Below are 18,746 nucleotides of genomic sequence, written 5' to 3' on the forward strand. Positions count from 1 at the left end.
CAGGGGGCAGCAGGGCAGACCCTATGAGGACAGGCTACGGGACCTGAACCTGTTCAGCCTCCACAAGAGAAGGCTGAGGGGGATCTAGTGGCCTGTTATAAACTAGTCAGGGGGGAGCAGCAGGCACTGGGGGAGTCACTGTTCCCCCGAGCATGACCAGGAGTGACCAGGAAAAACAGTCACAAGCTGGCAGAGGGAAGGTTTAGGTTAGACATCAGGAGGCGCGACTTCACGGTCAGGGCGGCTAGGATCTGGAACCAGCTTCCAAGCGAAGTGGTGCTGGCTCCTACCCTGGGGGTCGTTAAGAGGAGGTTAGATGAACATCTTGCTGGGGTCGTCTGACCCCAGTACTCTTTCCTGCCAGGGCAGAGGGTCGGACTTGATGATCTGCTCAGGTCCCTTCCGACCCGACCAACTATGAAACTATGAAACATTGCTTCTTATACAGGGCTGAGCTGAACTTAAACTAGCTAACTGCATAGCAACTTGCATCCAGCATCCTTACAGTGAGGTTGCTCTACCTACTTTCTCAGTCAGTTCCAGTTAGACACTTTGTTTTTTAGGTAACAGAAGCAGGTTGGGAAAACCCATCTAGGGAAAAGCTGGTTTAAATACACTGCAAACCAGCAGCAGCGGTCACAAAGAAAGTGTGCTGAGTTTGCATGTGAATGCATCTCTCGGTTTGCATTTGACATGAGGAGCCTTGTCCAAAGTAGCTATCTTGCTGTAATTGTTACTGAACCATGGTAAACCCGGAGGCTTTTGGTAGGCTTACATGCTCACATATACACAGGCCAAATATTTTCAACCACTGACGCTGTACTATAGTCCCCCAGATGATAGATGGTTGTGCTTTGTTGTTACTATGAAATTTAAAATGAAAACTGTTTCAGATTCAACCACTTGAAACTCAGAACATTTCTCAGGGATTATTGGGGTGAGTAGCACATAGATAAGTCAGCTGAGAAATCCCATTTGTCCCAGTTCCTCAGTCATTTGATACAGCACAAAATGTCCAGAAGCACCCAGGAATCCTAGAAATGTAGGCCCAAATCGTTCAGGGAGCTCAGTGATTGTTAGGGATCTAGCTGCATCTGAGAATCAGGGATATAAGTTTTATTTCTGAGAGTGACCTACTTTTGAGGCTACATCTCATTGACTTCAAGTGAGAACTGGGCTCCAAAGTGCCTGCTTTCAGACTTTGCTTCTGGAGCTTGTTATTCCAATTTGTTCCTGGTGTGTTTTAGTGTCCTGATGAACATCTGTTATGCCTTAGACTTGAAAAATGTTATTTTTCACTTAATACCTTTCTGATTTTCAAAGGCAGGGGCTGGATTAATGCTTCATAATGTAGAAAAGACAATGGTGTTTTTCTTAGAAAATGGTGACCAGGGCCAGTGAGCAAATCTGCTACAGCTTTATTTTCTCAGGGCCCTGTGAAGGTTCAAGCTAAGGGGTTTGACTGTCTTTCTGCTTATATAAGTCACTTCCATTTATGCTTTTTTCACTTAGAAATGGCAGAGAAGGATTATGTAGAAGACTGGCTTCAAGCATCCAGCACACCTCCTGTGGACATCATTGGGAGATCTGCTGTGTGCTGGGAGCAGTTGACAGTCTTCAACTTTTAGTTGAACCATGGATCATGCTTAAAAATAGGATTTTGGCCCTGCCTAGAATGAACTTGCCCTGAAAGCAAATAGAATTTCCTGATTAGATGTCACTGATGTTATTCCCTTTCTAGCAACAAAATGTTGTGGTTTGTTGCCCACTTTTGAAACATTGCCGGTCCTGGGAGAATTGGGTTCATTGGGCCTTTTTCTCTCCCACCCACATATAGAAGTGGGTATTCCCATTCTGTTAAATCCCTTCTTGCTAAGCAGGGTGTTTACTAGCTTGTATCTGTCCCAGCTTTGACACTATAACAAAAGGTTAGAAATGATGAATGCGTTCCTTTATTTATGCTCCACAGTGCCTCCCTTTTTTTCTGCATAAACCCTTCGCTTGCCTCTTGCCCAGGCTTTAGAAATGATGATCAAATGTGAACTTTCATGGGTTTATTTATAGCATTGCCTTTATGGAAAGAGAGAAAAGAAATGATTAAAAAGCAATTTTACAAAATATTTTGTTTTAAGAGAGAATTCATTGTGTTTAAATCACTGTATTCATTGTGCGGTCTAGACTGGCAAACGAAGGCCTTGGAGCGTCATTCAAATTAAGATTGCAAAGTTCTTCGTGCCTGGAATTATGGATTTGGACGTAAACCCTCAAATGAGCTATTTCTGAACAGTAGTATAATTTTGCTATATTTAAGGCTTTGTTGGAGAGGGGGCACTGAACCAGGTTGGACATTCAGTCTGATTCAGTAGAGCAAGTCCAATGTTCCTTTTGTTTCTGTTTTCATTATAAATTCATATTTTCAGGGTTTTGTTCTTTCTGCTTTTCACAATTGCTGAAAACAGTCTCCTCTGTGAGTGAAGCATTTAATCAAACCGGGAATGGCCAAGCTGCCTTGAAACATATTACTGAAGTGCAACAAAAAAAAACCAACCCAAAAAACAAAGAATCAAGTACCACGATCTCTCTGGATATTTTGAGCACCGTGAAAGGGGCAAATTGTTTGAAAACTGCTGCCTGCGGGGTTTATTTTTAACCTGTTTTTGTCACATTGTCGTGATGTCTGATACAAGTGGTTCACGCTCAGGAGGATTAGAGACTTAAATATCAGTTGACGTGATGTTGATGTGTGTTAAAGTAAAACAGATTTGCCTGATAGGCTGGAAAGGCAATTCTGGTGCCATCCCTCATCTGTGTAATAGGGATTGGCGAAGCAAGTCCGAACAATAAGCAGCAGCCATAACCAGGTTTCTGATTTAGGTGGAGTTGTGTAAGGACACCACGCCGCAGCCTATTCTCTGACCGCTGTCCTAATGCGGTCTCCTCCTGCCCACCCTACCTTGGCGTTTCAGTTGTGAAGTCCTTTGTGCAAAGGAGGCAGTAAGGAAACTATCAGGATCCTCCAGTCTGGAACTAACATATTTTAAAAAATGAGAAAGCCCTGGAAGGAAGAGGCCAAATTAACTTGGAGGAGAAAGAGAAGCATCAAGCTTTAGGGAAGGGCTGAAGCTGCAGAGTGCATATCCAGAGCTCATGCCTCTGTTGTATCATTTAGCACTTCCCAGAGATCTAGCTCTCATTGTAAGCAGTGCAGAGGCTCCCACCGACTCAAGTGGGAGTTGAATGGGGCCCCAAAGTTTGCTTCCAAGCTTCACAAACACAGGTGGGAAGAGAAATGTCTGATGTGAGGTGCTTACAGCCTAAAGACCCATCCTGCATCGGGATGTACTGGCATGACCCTGGTGTGGGTGGAGAGGCAGTCGGGGCATCACGATGGTGCACTCCTCCCGCAGGATCCGTGCGCAGGTCATTCACAGGCCCAAGGGTGGGAGAGCAGCAGTGCAGCCCAGTGCCACGCTGAAAACCCCCTGCTAATCTGCTCTGGTGTGTGCAGACAAGTGTGCTTTCTCATGAACAAACCAGACAAGCTCCATTACTGGTTGAACAGCAACTTGAAAATAAAGCCTGCCTTCACCTACATTTATCTCTAAAGCCTAGATCATTTCCAGAGGAGGCACCGGTGCTTTCTGAAACACCAAATGGTTGAAGGAGCCAGAGGGAGTCAGAGAATGGGAGTCCCCGTGTGAGTGCAAAGCATACTTGTGACACAGGCAGGCAAAACAGGAGCCAGTAGTGAATGCACCAGAGCACCAGCTCCTTTGCCCCAATGCTTTGCCTTTCCCTTTGGCTCACAGGTAAGGGTATGGCTGGAATAGCAGCAGCAAGGTACGCTGCTACACTGGCTTCCTTGCAGCGACATCAGCAGATAAGCTGGCCCCTCATTTCACTCCTGTTGCACCTGAAAAAGGAGGGTGAGCATTCAAGCATTAGGTCCCTTCAAATATGCCCATTATCATTGCTTGAGATTCATTACTTTTCCCTTTTGAAACAGAGTTTGGCTTTTTCCAGGCTCAAGTTTCACCTGCTCATGAATCATAGGCACAGACAGGTTAGGTAGAACTGGGAAATGGGAGTGGTTATAAAACTTGTGATTATTTAAGCTTTTTCATGGCCATGTGGACCTGTAGTGTGGGAGGATAGTTTTAAGAAAAAATGCGTTATAAACAATTAAGGATATGTGGCTTCTTAATACCATATTTTCTCACAACACCCCTCCCCCCCCCAAAGAAGAGGTGTACCTAGTTTTTGGGAAGGCCGAATTAAGTCTTTTTTTCCCCCCAGAATTATGGCCACGTGCAGCAGAGACCAATCCTAATATTCAGCTCACTTGCCTCTTTTTCCTGCTCAGGCAAAAGCTAGTTTGAACTCTTTCGCAGTTGAACAGTCTCTAAAAGCTAGAACTGTAATGGAGTTACTGTAAGACCGGAGTCCAATGGGATTTTGAAAAGGGCTAGAGTAGTCTGCAAGGCTGTGAATGAAGGGAAGAGAGACCAGGAGGAGCTCAACTATAAACTCTTCAGCAAAGTTACTGAAGAAAAGATACCTGAACATCAAGACTATTAAAAAGACTATTGTTATTAACATGGGGCACATTTACTTGAGTCATTTACTGTGCCTTGGTCTCTCGGTGTGTACATGTGTGCCCCTCTGCAGCACATGGAGCTGGGGGGGACAGGTCTGGGCTGGCAGGCTGGCTCCCTAGGCCCCTGCTACTCTGGGCTGCGCTGATTGGGCTCCATGTGCTGCACGCAAAGCAACACCAGAGCCATTGCACATTAGGAGGACCAAGTAGGTTGTAAAGAGTCACAACATCAGCTGACTCCCTCAGCACTGCCTGAATAAAAATGCCACTGCTGCTATTCTGGGCAGAAAATCAGCTTCCCCGCTTAAGACAGGCATCCCAATTTTGGAGATCACTTGACTAATCCAGAGTCGGGGTGGGGGGGACAGGTGCTTTTTGCAAATAAATGTGGTGTTGCTTTATTATTTTGTTCTTTCTTATTTTTAGGATTTAGTTAGCTTTTCTCTGGTCATTCACTTTATGTCTGTAAGTTCCCCATAGCCCTTGTAGTTACTGTATGAGCAGATATGTACGCTCTAGTCCATGTAATCCAAAAGGTGAATTAATATCCCTTTTCTCATTGTCCTTTTCTCATCAGACCTAGAATCAATTCCTGTACCAAAAGGGACCTCAACTTCCCCTTCCAGGCTCCTAATCTGGTGGGAGAGTAGAGGACTGCAAGGCGTCTCCCTCACATTTCCGTGGGAAGAGAAAGCATACATCATGCATGTCGTCTCCAGGGTGTCCTTTCTGGAGTCACTTAATGCCATGGTGCTTCACCTGACCTCCCCGTGGATGCGTGCACCCGGAGCGCTCCTCAGTGCTTCTGAGCAGAAACGCTCAGGCGGTGCAATCCTGGCTCCATTAAAGTCAATGGGAGCTTTCCATTGACGTCAGTGGAGACAAGTTTTCTCTCTTTGTTGTTTTGCAACCTTAAAAATGCTAACTCGTATGTATGCCCACACTCTGCCTGCAGCGTGCGGTAGAAGTATATTTGGATCTGCAACATATAAGAAGATCTAAACGGATTTTTAGACGTTTATACCAAAAGAAATAAACACATGGAACATTACCAACCTAAACTACTGGCTCAGCAAGACAGCCGTGGCCAACATGACATCACCTACTTTTCTGGTCCACCAATCTCATCCTAAGCAGTGTGCGGCCAGCCAAGTGCACAGCCCTGCACATGGGAGAAACAAAATGACCTGTTGATCTTATTGGCAGTCCACTTACATCCTGGCACTTAGGATGTGATTATATTCCTTCCAAGCAGGGCTTAAAAGTGGACATGGGGAGGTCTGGGAACCGTATGGTCTTAAGCAAGTGATTCTACATTTGGGGAACTGCACTGGCATTGTTGTCCCACCTTGTAAAGAGCTCTGATATCTCAGTTGAAGGTGGCTCCACGTGCGCTAAGTGCTGTTTTTATTGCTACGGATATAATAGACCATAAAAGTATCCAGTGCTTTTCAAAACGTAGCCATGACATGATAGCTGGCTTTCAAGAGTAGCCCCTCGCCCAGGCAGACTGTTGGACATGGCCCTCACGGTGCTGTTGAGGCACTGGCACTAAGGCAGATTCAGGTTCCAGTTTGAGAAATCATAAAAGCTTGTCACATTCGGACTAGACTTTTCAGACCTTTATCTTTTATAAAATACGTTAGCAGTCATCTCTCTGTGGGTGGCAGCTCTCCTGTTTGCTGTGAAATAGTACAGGCCCTGCCAGCTTTTGTTTCCCTAAGTCATGTAGACCCAGGCCTGACCAAAAACATGCCTTCATCCCATGTCGGAACCAGCTTGCAGCCCCCTTACTAACACCACTGCACAGCTTTTCATGTGCCGATCCACCAATTCTAAAAAATCAGACCCAGGGATGGATCCGCCTATGGGGACCCTGATCCCTACAGTGTGTCCCCACAGCCTACAGCATGAATCTGCCCAGCAGATCCTTTGACAGGACCCTGGAGTCCCCAGTCTGGATTCGCTTTGACCTCCAGCAGATCTGGATGGAGCCCAGTGTCCCGCACTTTCACATTAGAAAGTGAAGGGAGCTGTGGGCCGTGTTACAGAACCGGGGCCGTTCCAGTAGCTTTGGGGGTGCATATTGGCCTGGCCTCACTACTTACAGAAGTGATTAAAACATCCTGTCTACAACACAGATGTATTGGAGGATAATCAGGATATCAGCCCCCTGGGTTAGGCATGGGGAGTAACATTTCCTTTGGTTAGCCTAAATCTGAAAAGAGAGTCTGCTGCGCCCCAGCCTCCTTGGAAGACAGAGGAACTGATTTTTGGTTTGCAGAAAGGTTTGCAGTATTTTGTTCTTGTGACTACTGTAAAATGGGACTGAATGTGTTTTATGCCATCTGGCCTGTTAACCCACAACTAAATCCATCAGTAACAACTTGATTGGGCTTGAAACATCTTGTTCTTGTCAAAAACTATTTTAACTAAAAACAGGCCTTTCCACTTGTGTTTATCTTTTACCAGGAGGCTATGGAGAGAATGGGAAAAATTGGGAAAGTTGTGCAGCCAAACCACAAGCATAAAAGGTAATCTTGGTTGTAATTTTGACTTGTATGTGTCTCTCTGTGAGAGTTGAGAAATTGTTTAAAAGGAAGTAAGTGCCTGTTTGCTTCTAGCCCTGTTTGTGCACAGTTATGTTGATGCCCCAGATTTGCTAAGGTATTCAGGTGCCTAACTTCTTTTGAAATACCACAATTGATATATGAACTAAATTGTGATTTCAGGGACTGTTAGTTATCTTTAAGAATTGGGGCTGGTGTCCCTATTTACATCGTGAGTGATCAGGGAAGTGTGACAAGCAGAGCACCAAAATATAATACATATGTGATTGAAGAGCCTGAATCCCCATTTTCAGACATGATTTGACCTCCTAGGTCACTAAAAGGCTTTTGAAAGTGTCAGCACCGTACCTAGACTCCTGGCAGCCCTGGGTGAACTTTTAGTATTCGCCAGAGATAATGATAATAATAATTGGACGACAGAAAAAGAATTGCCGGGTCCTTTTTCTGTCCGGTCCCCGGGTGGCTGCCCCATTTGCCCAGGCCTGTGTGCAGCCCTGCAAAATGTCAATCCTGGGTAACGTGTTTAGGTGAACGTCCCATAAACGACAACTGTGCTTAAATAAAAATTACAAAGGTGTAGGTTGTACCCGTATCAGCCTAAGGGCATAGGCAGACAAGGATCTTTGAGTGAATCTGATATCTTTTATTAGACCAACTTAAATAGTTGGAAATAATAGAAAATGCTGAAACTTCCTCAGGATGACAAAGGGTTTTTGAACCCGAAAGCTTGCTTAAAAATTGTTTTCCAACTATTTAAGTTGGTCTGATAAAAGAGATCAGCTTCACCCAAAGAACCACGTCTGCTTAAATAAAAATTAAGCATGTTCAGCTGGGTGAGGTGCTGAATTAGGTACAGCTTTGTATGAGAGGGCTGTCCTGAAACCCTTCCACTGGCGATGTGTGCTTCGAAGCGCCCCCCACCAGGACGTGCGAGTGCAGGGAGCTAGTCCACAGCGTACAACGGCTAACCCGCATTGCTGTGCTCCAGTTCAGTGAGAGCCATAGTAGTAATAGCCTCAGCTCAGAGCAGGAGAGTTAGCAGGGAAGTGTGCGAGCACCACCTGCGGGTGCAGTTGGGGATCGACAAGCAAGGTGACAATTCACACTTCAGAACAGCCCCTCGGCGTGTCTGAGTCACAGCTTCATTTTCTGACAGCTTATGTGAAAGACGCTTCTCTCCATTGTGAAGGGGAAACTAATGAGCTTTGTGATCAAGTTTAGCAAGGACCAAAGTGTGAACAGCCCTCAAACAGAGAAAACTAAACAGTTTCTTGCTGGTAAGGGAATGCAAACTGTTGCAGCCCACTCCAAGCTGTGCAGGCTATATAATAGCCCAGACAAAAACTCCTGCCTTTCTCTTTCTTTGCAAAAGAGGAGTAATAGTATCTCTGAGCATGGCCAAGCTCAGAAAGCAGGGAAGGTTTGGCTAAATACACGGGAGGCATTAGACATTTTTTAAAGGATTAAACCTTTTGGAACAATTTCTGCTCATGGGTAGAAGTGGGTAAAAGGCCTTTGAAGTCAATGGTTATGCAGCTGTTTACTGCAGCGGAGACTTCTGCTGTAGCATAATAGGAAAGTGTCTGAAAATTTAAGCTGTGTGTGGAGTAAACTGAAGGTATAATTATAACTTGAAATCACTTGTTTGGGTGGATGCTCTGCTCTGGCAGAACACAGGACTCCAATCCCTGCAAAACTGTAATTAGAACAGAGGCAACGTCGCCATGTATTGACGCCGCTCTGAGTGGAGTAAAAATGAATATTGTGGGGTTTAAAGCACTGTAGAGCTTCGAATGTGTTGAAGTCAACTTTTTTATCCTCCTCCGCCCCCACAGATTTTATGACAAGAAGTATGAAGTATTTCTGAAACTCGTGGAACATCAACAAGAGTATAAAGCTATCATGCAGGGCATTTAATTCACAGTCAGATAATCTGGGAACTGTGGGCATCCCAGATTTTCCAGAGACTTGCAACTGGGACTCCATGGTAATTTCATCTGATTGCGTTATGCGGTTTCAAAGAAAATTGTAATTTTGTTCTTTTTAATTAAAAAAAAAATAATCAAGTGCATTCACTTTGTGGTGCTACGTTGGGTATTTTCCTTCAAGCCATTCACATCTCTGAGCTGCAGATGACCATTTCCCTACCAGTTAAAAAACAGAAGTTAGTACACCGTGCCAACAGTCAGTAGTGGCCACAAGCCGGGAAAGCACAAGAAATCAGTGAAGTCCTGTTGCATTTTTAATATCTACCCTACATACTGTTTCAAAAGTTGTCAGGTGAGTTGATCCTTTTAATTCTGGTGCCTGCTATGGTTAAGATTGAAGTAGGATTTCTGTTGTAAACTCATACTGCCTGGATAATTTGATGCTAGCACTTCTTTCTGGGCCTATCTTTAGCAGCCTGCCTGTGCTACTAAAGACTCTCCCTCTCTCTGTCTTTCCAAATTTCCAAAGCACTTTCACAGAATATGACAGATTATGTTTCTCCATCCCCATCCTTGCAATCAAACATTTTGCCATCAGATAGCTCAGACCACTTTATCTTTTAAAAAGTCTTTAATGAGCAGGTGGGGAAATCTCAGCCGCTGAGATTTAAAGGTTAGGCCATGCAGATGCAGTTGTAAGGTATGCATATACTGCAGGTATCTTTCCCTGCCTTACAGATGCCAATAAAACTCCCTGCTTATTGTTTCTCATGTAGCCATCAGTGAGGTATGCAGGTGTATTTTGGTGCATTCGCATACTGCAGACAAGATGACAGCAGGTGTGGAGCCCAGCCTGCAGTTCCAACGTGACGTAATCATGTGTGTTACCATAGTCCGCCGAAGCTCTTGGCGTTGGCCATTGGGCTGGACACTGAAGAAGAAGAGGACAACGAGATGGCCCTAGGTCCCACAAGCTCGCAATTCAAGTGGGGCTTCAGCACCAGAGCCATTCTCAGGAATGAAGTGAAAGCAGGAGAATTAGTGGGGGGCAAACAGGTTGGCTTCCCCCCATGCTTGCATGAACAGGAGACCTCCCACACTGGGTACGCTTTGCTGAAGAAAAGTGCACCTGCCCTTGGATGACATATGCAGGCCTGATCCTGCAAAGATATGAGCACTGCAGTGACTTCAATGAGATTCTCACAGGAAGCCCAGGGCAGCTCACAGGAATTCATGTTACTTAAGCATCAGTCATTTATTTTCTACTATTTTAACACCAGTCTCCACCAGTTTAGGGCTTTGGAGCTATATTAAAGTCAAATGGGGTAGCTGACAAAAGGGAACAAATGGGGCAAATAGCCAGAAGTAGCTTCACAGCCTTAAAGCAGAGGTTCCCAACTCCTGGGCTGAGGCCAACCTGGCCACGAAGGGTTGGCTGCTGGTCTGCAGGAGGGTTGGCTGCCAGACCAGAAATGCAGAAGTGACTTGCATATATTCAGTATAAAATGGTTGGCTGCCAGTCCACACTATGCCGGTCACTTCTTGTCTGCAGGATGCTGGTCTGCAGTTTCCCAGTCCGCAGTCTAAAAAGGTTGGGAACCATTGCCTTAAAGCACCAAATGGACTGTGCAAGCCAACTGTAATTCCTTTGTAGGTCACTGGTGAAAACCCATGAACTCCTAACCCCCAACCTGCTGTTGCCATTCTTCCTCCAAGCCAATGGTTCTCAACCTTTTTAGTTTGTGACTCAAGGCACCCCTTGGAAAATGCCAGGTCTCTGCTTTCCCTCTGTTTTTGAGTGCAGAAAAATATTTCTTATGTTGCAAAGAACCCAGAAATATCACAATGGGTCAGATTTTTTTTTAGCGCTATAGATTCCTGTGTGAAAACTCAGAGTTTATCTTGTGAACTGTGCTTGCACACATAATGGTGCTATCATTGTGCAGTACCCCGTGGCATCCTTGAGAGAACTGCAAGGGACAACCATGGCACCCTGGTTGATAATCACTGCTCTAAGCCCTAGCTATGCAACAGAAACAGCCTATGGATATGAAACATAATACCATCTTTATATACATGGCTTAATAGGAATTCCATTCTTTAGTCCAAGTTAAATGCACACAGGAGTTACCTGATGACAAAATTAGGCTTAGAGCATTGTATAAATAATAGCTGGTTCCTAAAAAAAATCATTTTATGTGAGTAGCGAGTGCTCAGAAACATCTGGTAACCCTTTTTTAAAGAAACAATACACTTCCTGCCTTGAAGTTCATGGAAAAGCAATTGCTGCCCTTTCCAAAGTACCCGTTGTTAGGGGGACCCTGCTCCATGTAAGCTTTCCAAGTCTGGGGCCATAACTAGAGACAATGATAGTGAATGGGTTTAAAGTGAAGGAACAAAGAACATCATAACAAAAAAGAACCAGCAGCAGAGAAAGCAGATATAATGGTATTAAACCAGAGCATGCAGCTCAAGGGGTTAATGAAAATTATATAAATTGAAAATATGTGAAAGGAAATAAATCACAAATATGACACTTAGAAACTAGTATATTGTGAACAATAACTATATATACACACACACACACACACACATACACACACGTGTGAGGTGAGGTCCATTAACTCCTAATGCATAACAAAAAGCATACAGTACAGGTTGGATCCAGATGGAATGAATAATAGTTTTCTTCACTATACCAATGATTTTAACTACTTTCAAAAAAAATCTTTCATACACTTCCTGCTATTTATATCATCATCATAAATCTGGCCTTGATCGTGCCTGTTGAACAAGTGCCTGGACTTATAAGGAAAGTACAGGGAGCACACAAAGTCTACAGGAAGCGAACAACAATGTTAATTTTGTTAAAACTCAGATACATGGAGTTCAAGGAAGCTGCTAAAAAATTGTACCTTGCATGATCATGTACACAATAGTCAGATCAGGCTTTATTGAAATACTTTGTAAAGTTCTTTCAGTCCCTTTGCATTGTGCTCTCTTTGGAAAACTTGTGTTTCATACTGGTGTTCTTCAGTCAAGCTAACATTATGTCCTTTTCTAAAACCAAGATCATGATAATAAAAAAATTTGCAAGATTGTAATCCAATGGATGAGGTGAGTATAGATAGTTTTGATGGCCCAAAAGTCCCTATGAAGAACCCTCTTACAGACATCATCTAGCTGACATTTTATTTTCTATGTTGCGTGTGAAGTTGGTTTAGTAAATTCTTTGGTAATAAAATGTGTTAGGGTTTAAATCGAATAGATAGAAATACAATAGAACGGAGATGTCACTATTGTTTATTTATTTGATTTATACGCCTCTCTCTCCAGAAAAGTTGCAGGGTGGCTAAGAATAAAAACAAGATAAATGATCAAAACAGAATAAAATATTGAAGTAAAATTGTAAGTAATAAATAAAACAACTCCCGAAATCATAGCATAGCACTTAACAGCACCTGCTAAAAGCCTGCCCAAATAAGAAGGTACTAAGCACTTTTGAAAGATGTTCAGGGTTGTGCTCCAATGGCCCACAAGTGGGAGGGGGCTCCAAAGCTGAGGAGCAACTACCTTCAGCAGGGGTTTTCAACCCTTTTTAATAGGTGTACCCCTGGCAGCTGGATGCAGAGCAGCAGGAGGAGGAGCTGAAGGGGAGGGTGGCGCATGGCCGGATGCAGAGCAGCAGCAGCGCGGGGCGATGGATGGTTGTGGTGGTCACCATGTGTGAGCTTTCCCCCGCTCCCCGCGTCTGGCCAGCTGGGCGGTGCCTATGCAGCCGGCACAGGCGCACTGCTGCCTTCGCCCCCGCCACCCCCAGCCCTGCTCCTGGGAGGCAGCAGCACAGGGTGGTGAGTGATGGAGCTCCATCCCTGCCTGCCTGCGCATACCCCCTAGGGCCTTCCCAAGTACTCCTGGGGGTACGCGTACCCCCGGTTGACAACCCCTGACCTACAGCAACCTCCCATGTATTTTCATTAAATGAACTTGGTGCGTAGACGGCACTTGTAAGGGGTTGCTCTCAGCTGACATCAGGGGCCATGGCAGAACACAAAGAAAGAGGAAATCCCTTATGTTTATAGGGCCCAGTCCATAAAGGGATTTTCAGGTCAAAACCAGCACCTTGACTCACACCTGGAAAGCTACTGGGAGACAATGAGCATTTGCTCATCATTGCTATCTGGGATCTCCCTGTGGAGCCAAGGAAGAATGGTCCTGCAAACCCCCACCAGGTTGTATAAATGCATTATCAGCACCTCATAGCCAACTGTATCACACACCGGTAAGAAACTGAATAGGATGAACAGGGTAGGGTTCCCCTGTCAGTCTCTAGGCAAAGGTGGTTGAGCAGGGCCAAAAGGCAGTCTCTATACTATACCCAAGACAAAAACCCAGGCTAGTTCAATCGAAATAGGTTGAATTAAAAAACCCACTGTTCAGATATAAAGTGCCTGCTTTGTAATTTTAGGTCTTGTGTATAGCTCTCAGGCACTGTCACTTCAGGTGCCCTATATGCTAAAATAAGTTATGTAAAAAAGGCTGATTTATTTTGAAGCGGCTCAGTATATACACAGTTGTATAGAAAATCAGGCTTGCAAGACATATGGAAACAAATGACTTGGTTGTGACAAATGTCTCTGAGCCTTACTTCACCATATGCAGCATTAGATTGTTCTTCAAAAACAAATTCATCATACACTACCGCCGAGTCTTTGAGATGCCTGTAACCATTTGATGGAAGCTCTTTGAAAAATGAGAGTTTTGAGTCGATCAAGATTCTGATAGCAAACTCTGCGTCGCAGAACTTGTCATACTTACACCCTCTGATTCAATTTGCCGGCAAATGTTTATCATGCAATTCAAAAAGAGGAAAACAACCACTAAGTCATCAACTGCTCCAAGGACTCCACCAAGGGGTTCAGGCATTATGTCAAATGGAGAAGATAAGCACATGATGGTTCCCAGGGAGCAAACAATGACTCTTAGGAAGAAGATCCATATGAGACCACCCTGGGTGAAGATTCCTCGTAAGGCGAGATGTAGAAGCAGCGGCATGTCATAAAGGTAATCTGCAAACTAAAGAGTCAATTGAGTTATGCTCAGAAGTGATAATACGTTCTTCTGCTGTATCTCACTCAGTGGCTATATGCACCAGACAAGTTTCTGGACACTTTTTCAACTATAGTTTCTTAACTATTGAATTTACTGATTGAATTCAGTAATTTTCCAGAATTTAGAGCCAGGTTTTCAGAAGTGTTCACTCTTACATAGATACCAGAATGGGAGAACCATTTTTTTTAAGGAGCAAAGTATGTTTGGTGTCATTTTTTATGAAGATCTGATCAACCAGTGATTCATATTACTCTCCCTTGCCAGTTAGTATTTTAATTCATTAAATCGTAGAATGAACTATGCATGGAATAGATATGCAAGAAGAAATATAATGTTTGGATTTTCCATTGGTATTTAAATTCCCTGCTGGTTTATAAATTAATCTGAAGAAATAAATTTCTGTTTCATGGAACCTACTCAGTTTATCGGCTAAAGTTCATTTCACAGGCCTCCTAGGCCTGCCCCCTAGGGGCAGGAAGACAGGAAGATTTGCCTTGCCATTATCCTTTATGTGAGGCAAGCAAGAAATGTGCAGCACCTGTACATCTGGCTTTCATTTTTGCACAGTTTTGCTGCCTGTTGAGCCCCGTACTTACTGGCATTTGGGCTTTAATGAATGATTTTCTCTGCAGGCCTGCCTGGTTTTTCACCTGAGAATTGGGATGCACTCAGAGAAGAAACCAGCTTCTTTCTGGTTTCTGATCTGATTCAGAACTAAACCTTAAAGGCAGTGGAGATCCTGGGGTTCAAATGTGAACTCTCAGACAACCAGCTTGCCCATCTCAAGTTCTGTTTTTCTGCCCTTGATGTTTCTCACCGCTTGTTTTTCCCCTCTCCCAGGATAACTGAAACGTGTCCCTCTGAGTAGGCACCTGCTTGAATGTGAACCTTGCTCGAAGGCATCTACTAACAGAGAGGCTGAGCCCTGCTGTAAGTGCCAAGAGTGCCTTATAAAGCCCCAACCAGGGAAACGTGCAGAGAGATTTCCCATACTGTCAGAAAACAGGATCTGTCTACCACCTAGGCCTACACAGGCACTTACCTGTCGAGGTTGTCCAGAGAAGCGCTTGTTGTAATCTCTAATCTCATGTACAATCCGTTTGCTTGGCTTATTTTGTTGATTTTCACAGAAGACATTATCCAAAAGAATCACCTGTAGATAGAAAATAAAGGTGAGCATTAGCACTGTAGCTTTCCATCCAAAGGAGTGCACTACTGTACCATTAAGGGGGGGAAAAAAACCCCTATGCTGGAGTTTATTGTATTTCTCAATATTATCACCATCACATTGACCTTTGTCCAGTTTCATTTGAGCAGAAACATTTTCTGCATCTTCCTTTTAAAACCTGTGTATATTTTCCAGTGCAATGTGCAGCCTCTGGCAAGAGTCCGAGGTTTTATGAAATATTGTGACACAGATATAACAAACTATAAAATCATAAAACACTGGAGGCCCATTTAATACTTCACAGTTTCCTAACATGACAGGCATCGAATAATCATTGCAAATGACCATAGTCCTATTCAAGCCTAAATGGGTTTCGAGATGCTGCAGAGAACTAACTTAGTCTAGGTGTCTTCTTCATTGTATGTTAAGAAGCAGGAGATTAGAATAGCAATGGCTCTTACTTTTTGTCTGCAGAGGGGGCAGCTGATTGCTCCTAGCCAGGACCCATGTTTCCAGTACGTTATCAGGCAGGAACCTACAGAAAACAAAATCACTGTATTAAGGCACAGGGTGTGGATATTTCAGTAGGGTAGATTTGAGAGCAGACTCTCGGAGTTAAAAATCCCTGGCCCCTTCACATTAGTCCATAACATCTGTATAATTCTTTGCTTTCTTCCTAAAAACTGTTTTTTAAAGTAGGATTTTACTTAGAAAAGTGGCCGTTTAAAATGGGTGCCTTCCTTCTCAGAGGATCTACTTTTTCCGCATATTTAAAGATGTGCCTGCTGTCTTCGGGTGAGGCGCTGGTCTTTTTGGGTAATGTGAAGGAGTATGCTTGCTCTGTGAGCAGCCCCACTGATTATAGTAGCAGCACTCTGGAAGTAAGATCATATTTAACATGCATAAGGATGTCAAAAACTGGCCCTCGGTGACTAAAGTAGAAGGCTGGAGTTGGAGGTGGGGGTGTTATTACTTTGGCTGCTGCCATTTCTGTGGAATTGCCACATTTCTGGGTGAGTTGTTGGACTCTGTTCAGCCCTTCTTTAACAACAGATTTGTTAACTAACTTTCAGTTTAGTTCTCGGTCTTACCCTGTACAACTCCACGGAAAATGGACAGCTGTAAAATCATGATGGTGGAATTGTACAGGTGTAACTGAGGGCAGCATTCGATACGCAGAAATATTATTGCTGGTCCAAAGGAAATAGCAACATAAAATCCAGAGATTTTCTTGACTTTCATCCTCCAGGCTCAGTGCATAAGGCTGACAGCTAGGGAAACCAGCTTTCGATTTGCAGACTGATCACATTTGACACAAGCAATGTAATGTTATTAGAACTGGGACAGTCCAGGAAATAAATGAGAAGTAAGGTTGGTGGGGTAAGGTAATATTGGTCAGGTAAGGTAATATTGGTCGGGTAATGTAATATCTTTTGCGTCCACAAACTTATCTAATATCTCTACCAACTTAGTGTTAGGGTGTGTACAGTCATTTGCTGCACCTGGCCTGTGTTCATGTGCAGCTGTGTGGGGAATTCAGTGTAAGTAACTCAGGGTGGGGTGAAGGGTGGCTGGGGGGTGGGGTGGGGAGGTTGGGTTAACCCTTTCTTAAATCAAGTTAACCCAATCTCAGGTCGGTATTCCTATGAACTTCCTGAACTTACGGTCTGTAATAATTCTGAAAACGAAAACTCAGGGAAGAACTGTATGAATAACCAATAATAATAAAAGAGTATCTTTCTCTAACTCTCAGTTAATCTGCCTAGAAAGCCTTGGACTGACCACTTTAAGAAAAAAAAGAAAAAAAACCACTTTTTTTTAAAGGGTAGAGTTTATAAAAGCTGTTCTGGACTGGCCTGCCCCTCTTCCAGTGGATGTCAGTGGGAGTTTTACTACTGATTTCAGTGGGAGCAGATTTAGACCTAAGCTGAGCATTTTTGAAAATCCTATCCTCAAGTCTTATTGCTTCAAGATGTGAAAAGGTAAATGTTGTACGAGAACTGGCTCTATACAAATATAGGTATTTTATAACATGCTTGACACACTGGGTTGGACTTTTCTCTTAAAAGGGTAAATGATGCTGCACTTAGAAGAAAAGTCTAAATAATGCCAATAATAATAATATGCTCTTACATTGCACTTCTCATCCAGTGATCTGAAGCACTTTACAAATGGGGTCAATAAAACAGATGGAAAAGGGGGGAAATAAAAGTGTAGAGAAACAGAGACGATAATATACTTCACTGTTACATCTATCTCCTTACATGAAAAATCTGCATAATAAATTGCTGGATATAACTGGAAACATTTTTGGAACCATCTGTTTTTGTCTCATATTTGTTCTGGGCTGGAAGAAATTCAGGATATCAGTTTTTCCTGTGTATGCACATTTTATAAAGCAAGTCATATACATAAAAGCCTCAGAGACTCCTAAAATACTCTGATGCCAACTTTCAAACATGGCTGGTTCCTACGCCCTACTCCCTGATTTTGGTAAATCCTTAATTGCACCACGAGTCAGATTATAGAGATGATGGTCATGAACAAACTGTGCTGAGCCAGCATAACATCAGTCTAGAAAGAAATGATGATTTCTCTCAGCAAAAATCGTATTCCAGAGTAGTAAAAAGTCTTTCAGCATCTTTTAGGTTGCAGTCATAATGTCCCTGCACCTTCCAATATCGACTGGTGAGAAGCATGTTCTTTCCCAGGTATGCAGCTGGGGCAACATTTCTGATGTCCTAAAGGAATATGTTCCAAAGCTCTCTCCAGAATATGCTTATTTCTTATTGCAGCAGCACAGTGTCAGAAGGCCTGATTCTCTTTAAGACTTAAGCCCTTTTCTATAACTGGCACCGTAAAGAAAGCTAAAGTAAGTGTAAATAGTGTGTAAATGTTGTTTTAAGGCCCCTTAGAAGTCATATAGTGGAGACTTAACCGTAGAAAAAAAATTCAGTCTTAGTGAGTGCATCTACACGAAATGCTACAGCAGCGTAGCGTCGGCAGGCACAAACTGTGATGACCTGTGTGCCGCCAGGACTGCGCAGTATCAGCGGTTACTCCGCAGTCATTGAGTACTTGCTTTAGCAAGTACTAAATGAACGCGCAGTAACAACTGCACAATCAGGCACCCATGTAGATGTGCCCGTGTCTTTATTAGGCCTGTGCAAAGCCGCAAGTATTCGCTTCGGATTTGGCCAATTCAGAGAGACAATGATTCGATTTGGAGATTCGAATCACTGTCCCGATTCGATTTGGCCAAATCAGATCTGAAGATTCGGCCATAGACTAAACAGACTGCAGTCCTCACCATGCTGGACACTGCTGCCTCCAGCTGGTAAGTTTCTTGTGATGGGCGGAGGGGGGGCAGA

At 43.6% G+C, this 18,746-nt stretch overlaps 2 protein-coding genes across 8 annotated transcripts in view; one reads left to right on the plus strand and one right to left on the minus strand.

Moving 5' to 3' along the window:
- The window catches only part of FGGY (FGGY carbohydrate kinase domain containing), a 421,503-nt gene extending 412,261 nt beyond the window's left edge, over positions 1-9,242 (plus strand). For 6 of the 7 annotated variants that reach the window (XM_019531523.1, XM_019531522.1, XM_019531527.1 and 3 more), the window contains 2 exons: positions 7,070-7,131; positions 9,003-9,242. In XM_019531523.1, coding sequence (XP_019387068.1) covers positions 7,070-7,131; positions 9,003-9,084 — 144 coding nt within the window. In that variant the 3' untranslated portion in view covers positions 9,085-9,242. Of the gene's footprint in view, positions 1-7,069; positions 7,132-9,002 lie in introns of those variants that run through there. The other variant, XR_002100291.1, reaches the window with a different exon arrangement.
- Positions 9,243-12,972: 3,730 nt separating this feature from the next.
- Positions 12,973-18,746, minus strand: part of LOC109307538 (E3 ubiquitin-protein ligase RNF170-like) — an 18,315-nt gene continuing 12,541 nt past the window's right edge. The window contains exons 4-6 of the mRNA XM_019531530.1: positions 15,837-15,910; positions 15,250-15,360; positions 12,973-14,171 (exon numbers count right to left, since the gene is read on the minus strand). Coding sequence (XP_019387075.1) covers positions 13,866-14,171; positions 15,250-15,360; positions 15,837-15,910 — 491 coding nt within the window. The 3' untranslated portion in view covers positions 12,973-13,865. The remainder of the gene's footprint in view (positions 14,172-15,249; positions 15,361-15,836; positions 15,911-18,746) is intronic.

The sequence above is a fragment of the Crocodylus porosus genome, unplaced genomic scaffold (assembly GCF_001723895.1).
Source record: "Crocodylus porosus isolate Cpor-Errol unplaced genomic scaffold, CroPor_comp1, whole genome shotgun sequence".
Lineage (NCBI taxonomy): Eukaryota > Metazoa > Chordata > Crocodylia > Crocodylidae > Crocodylus > Crocodylus porosus.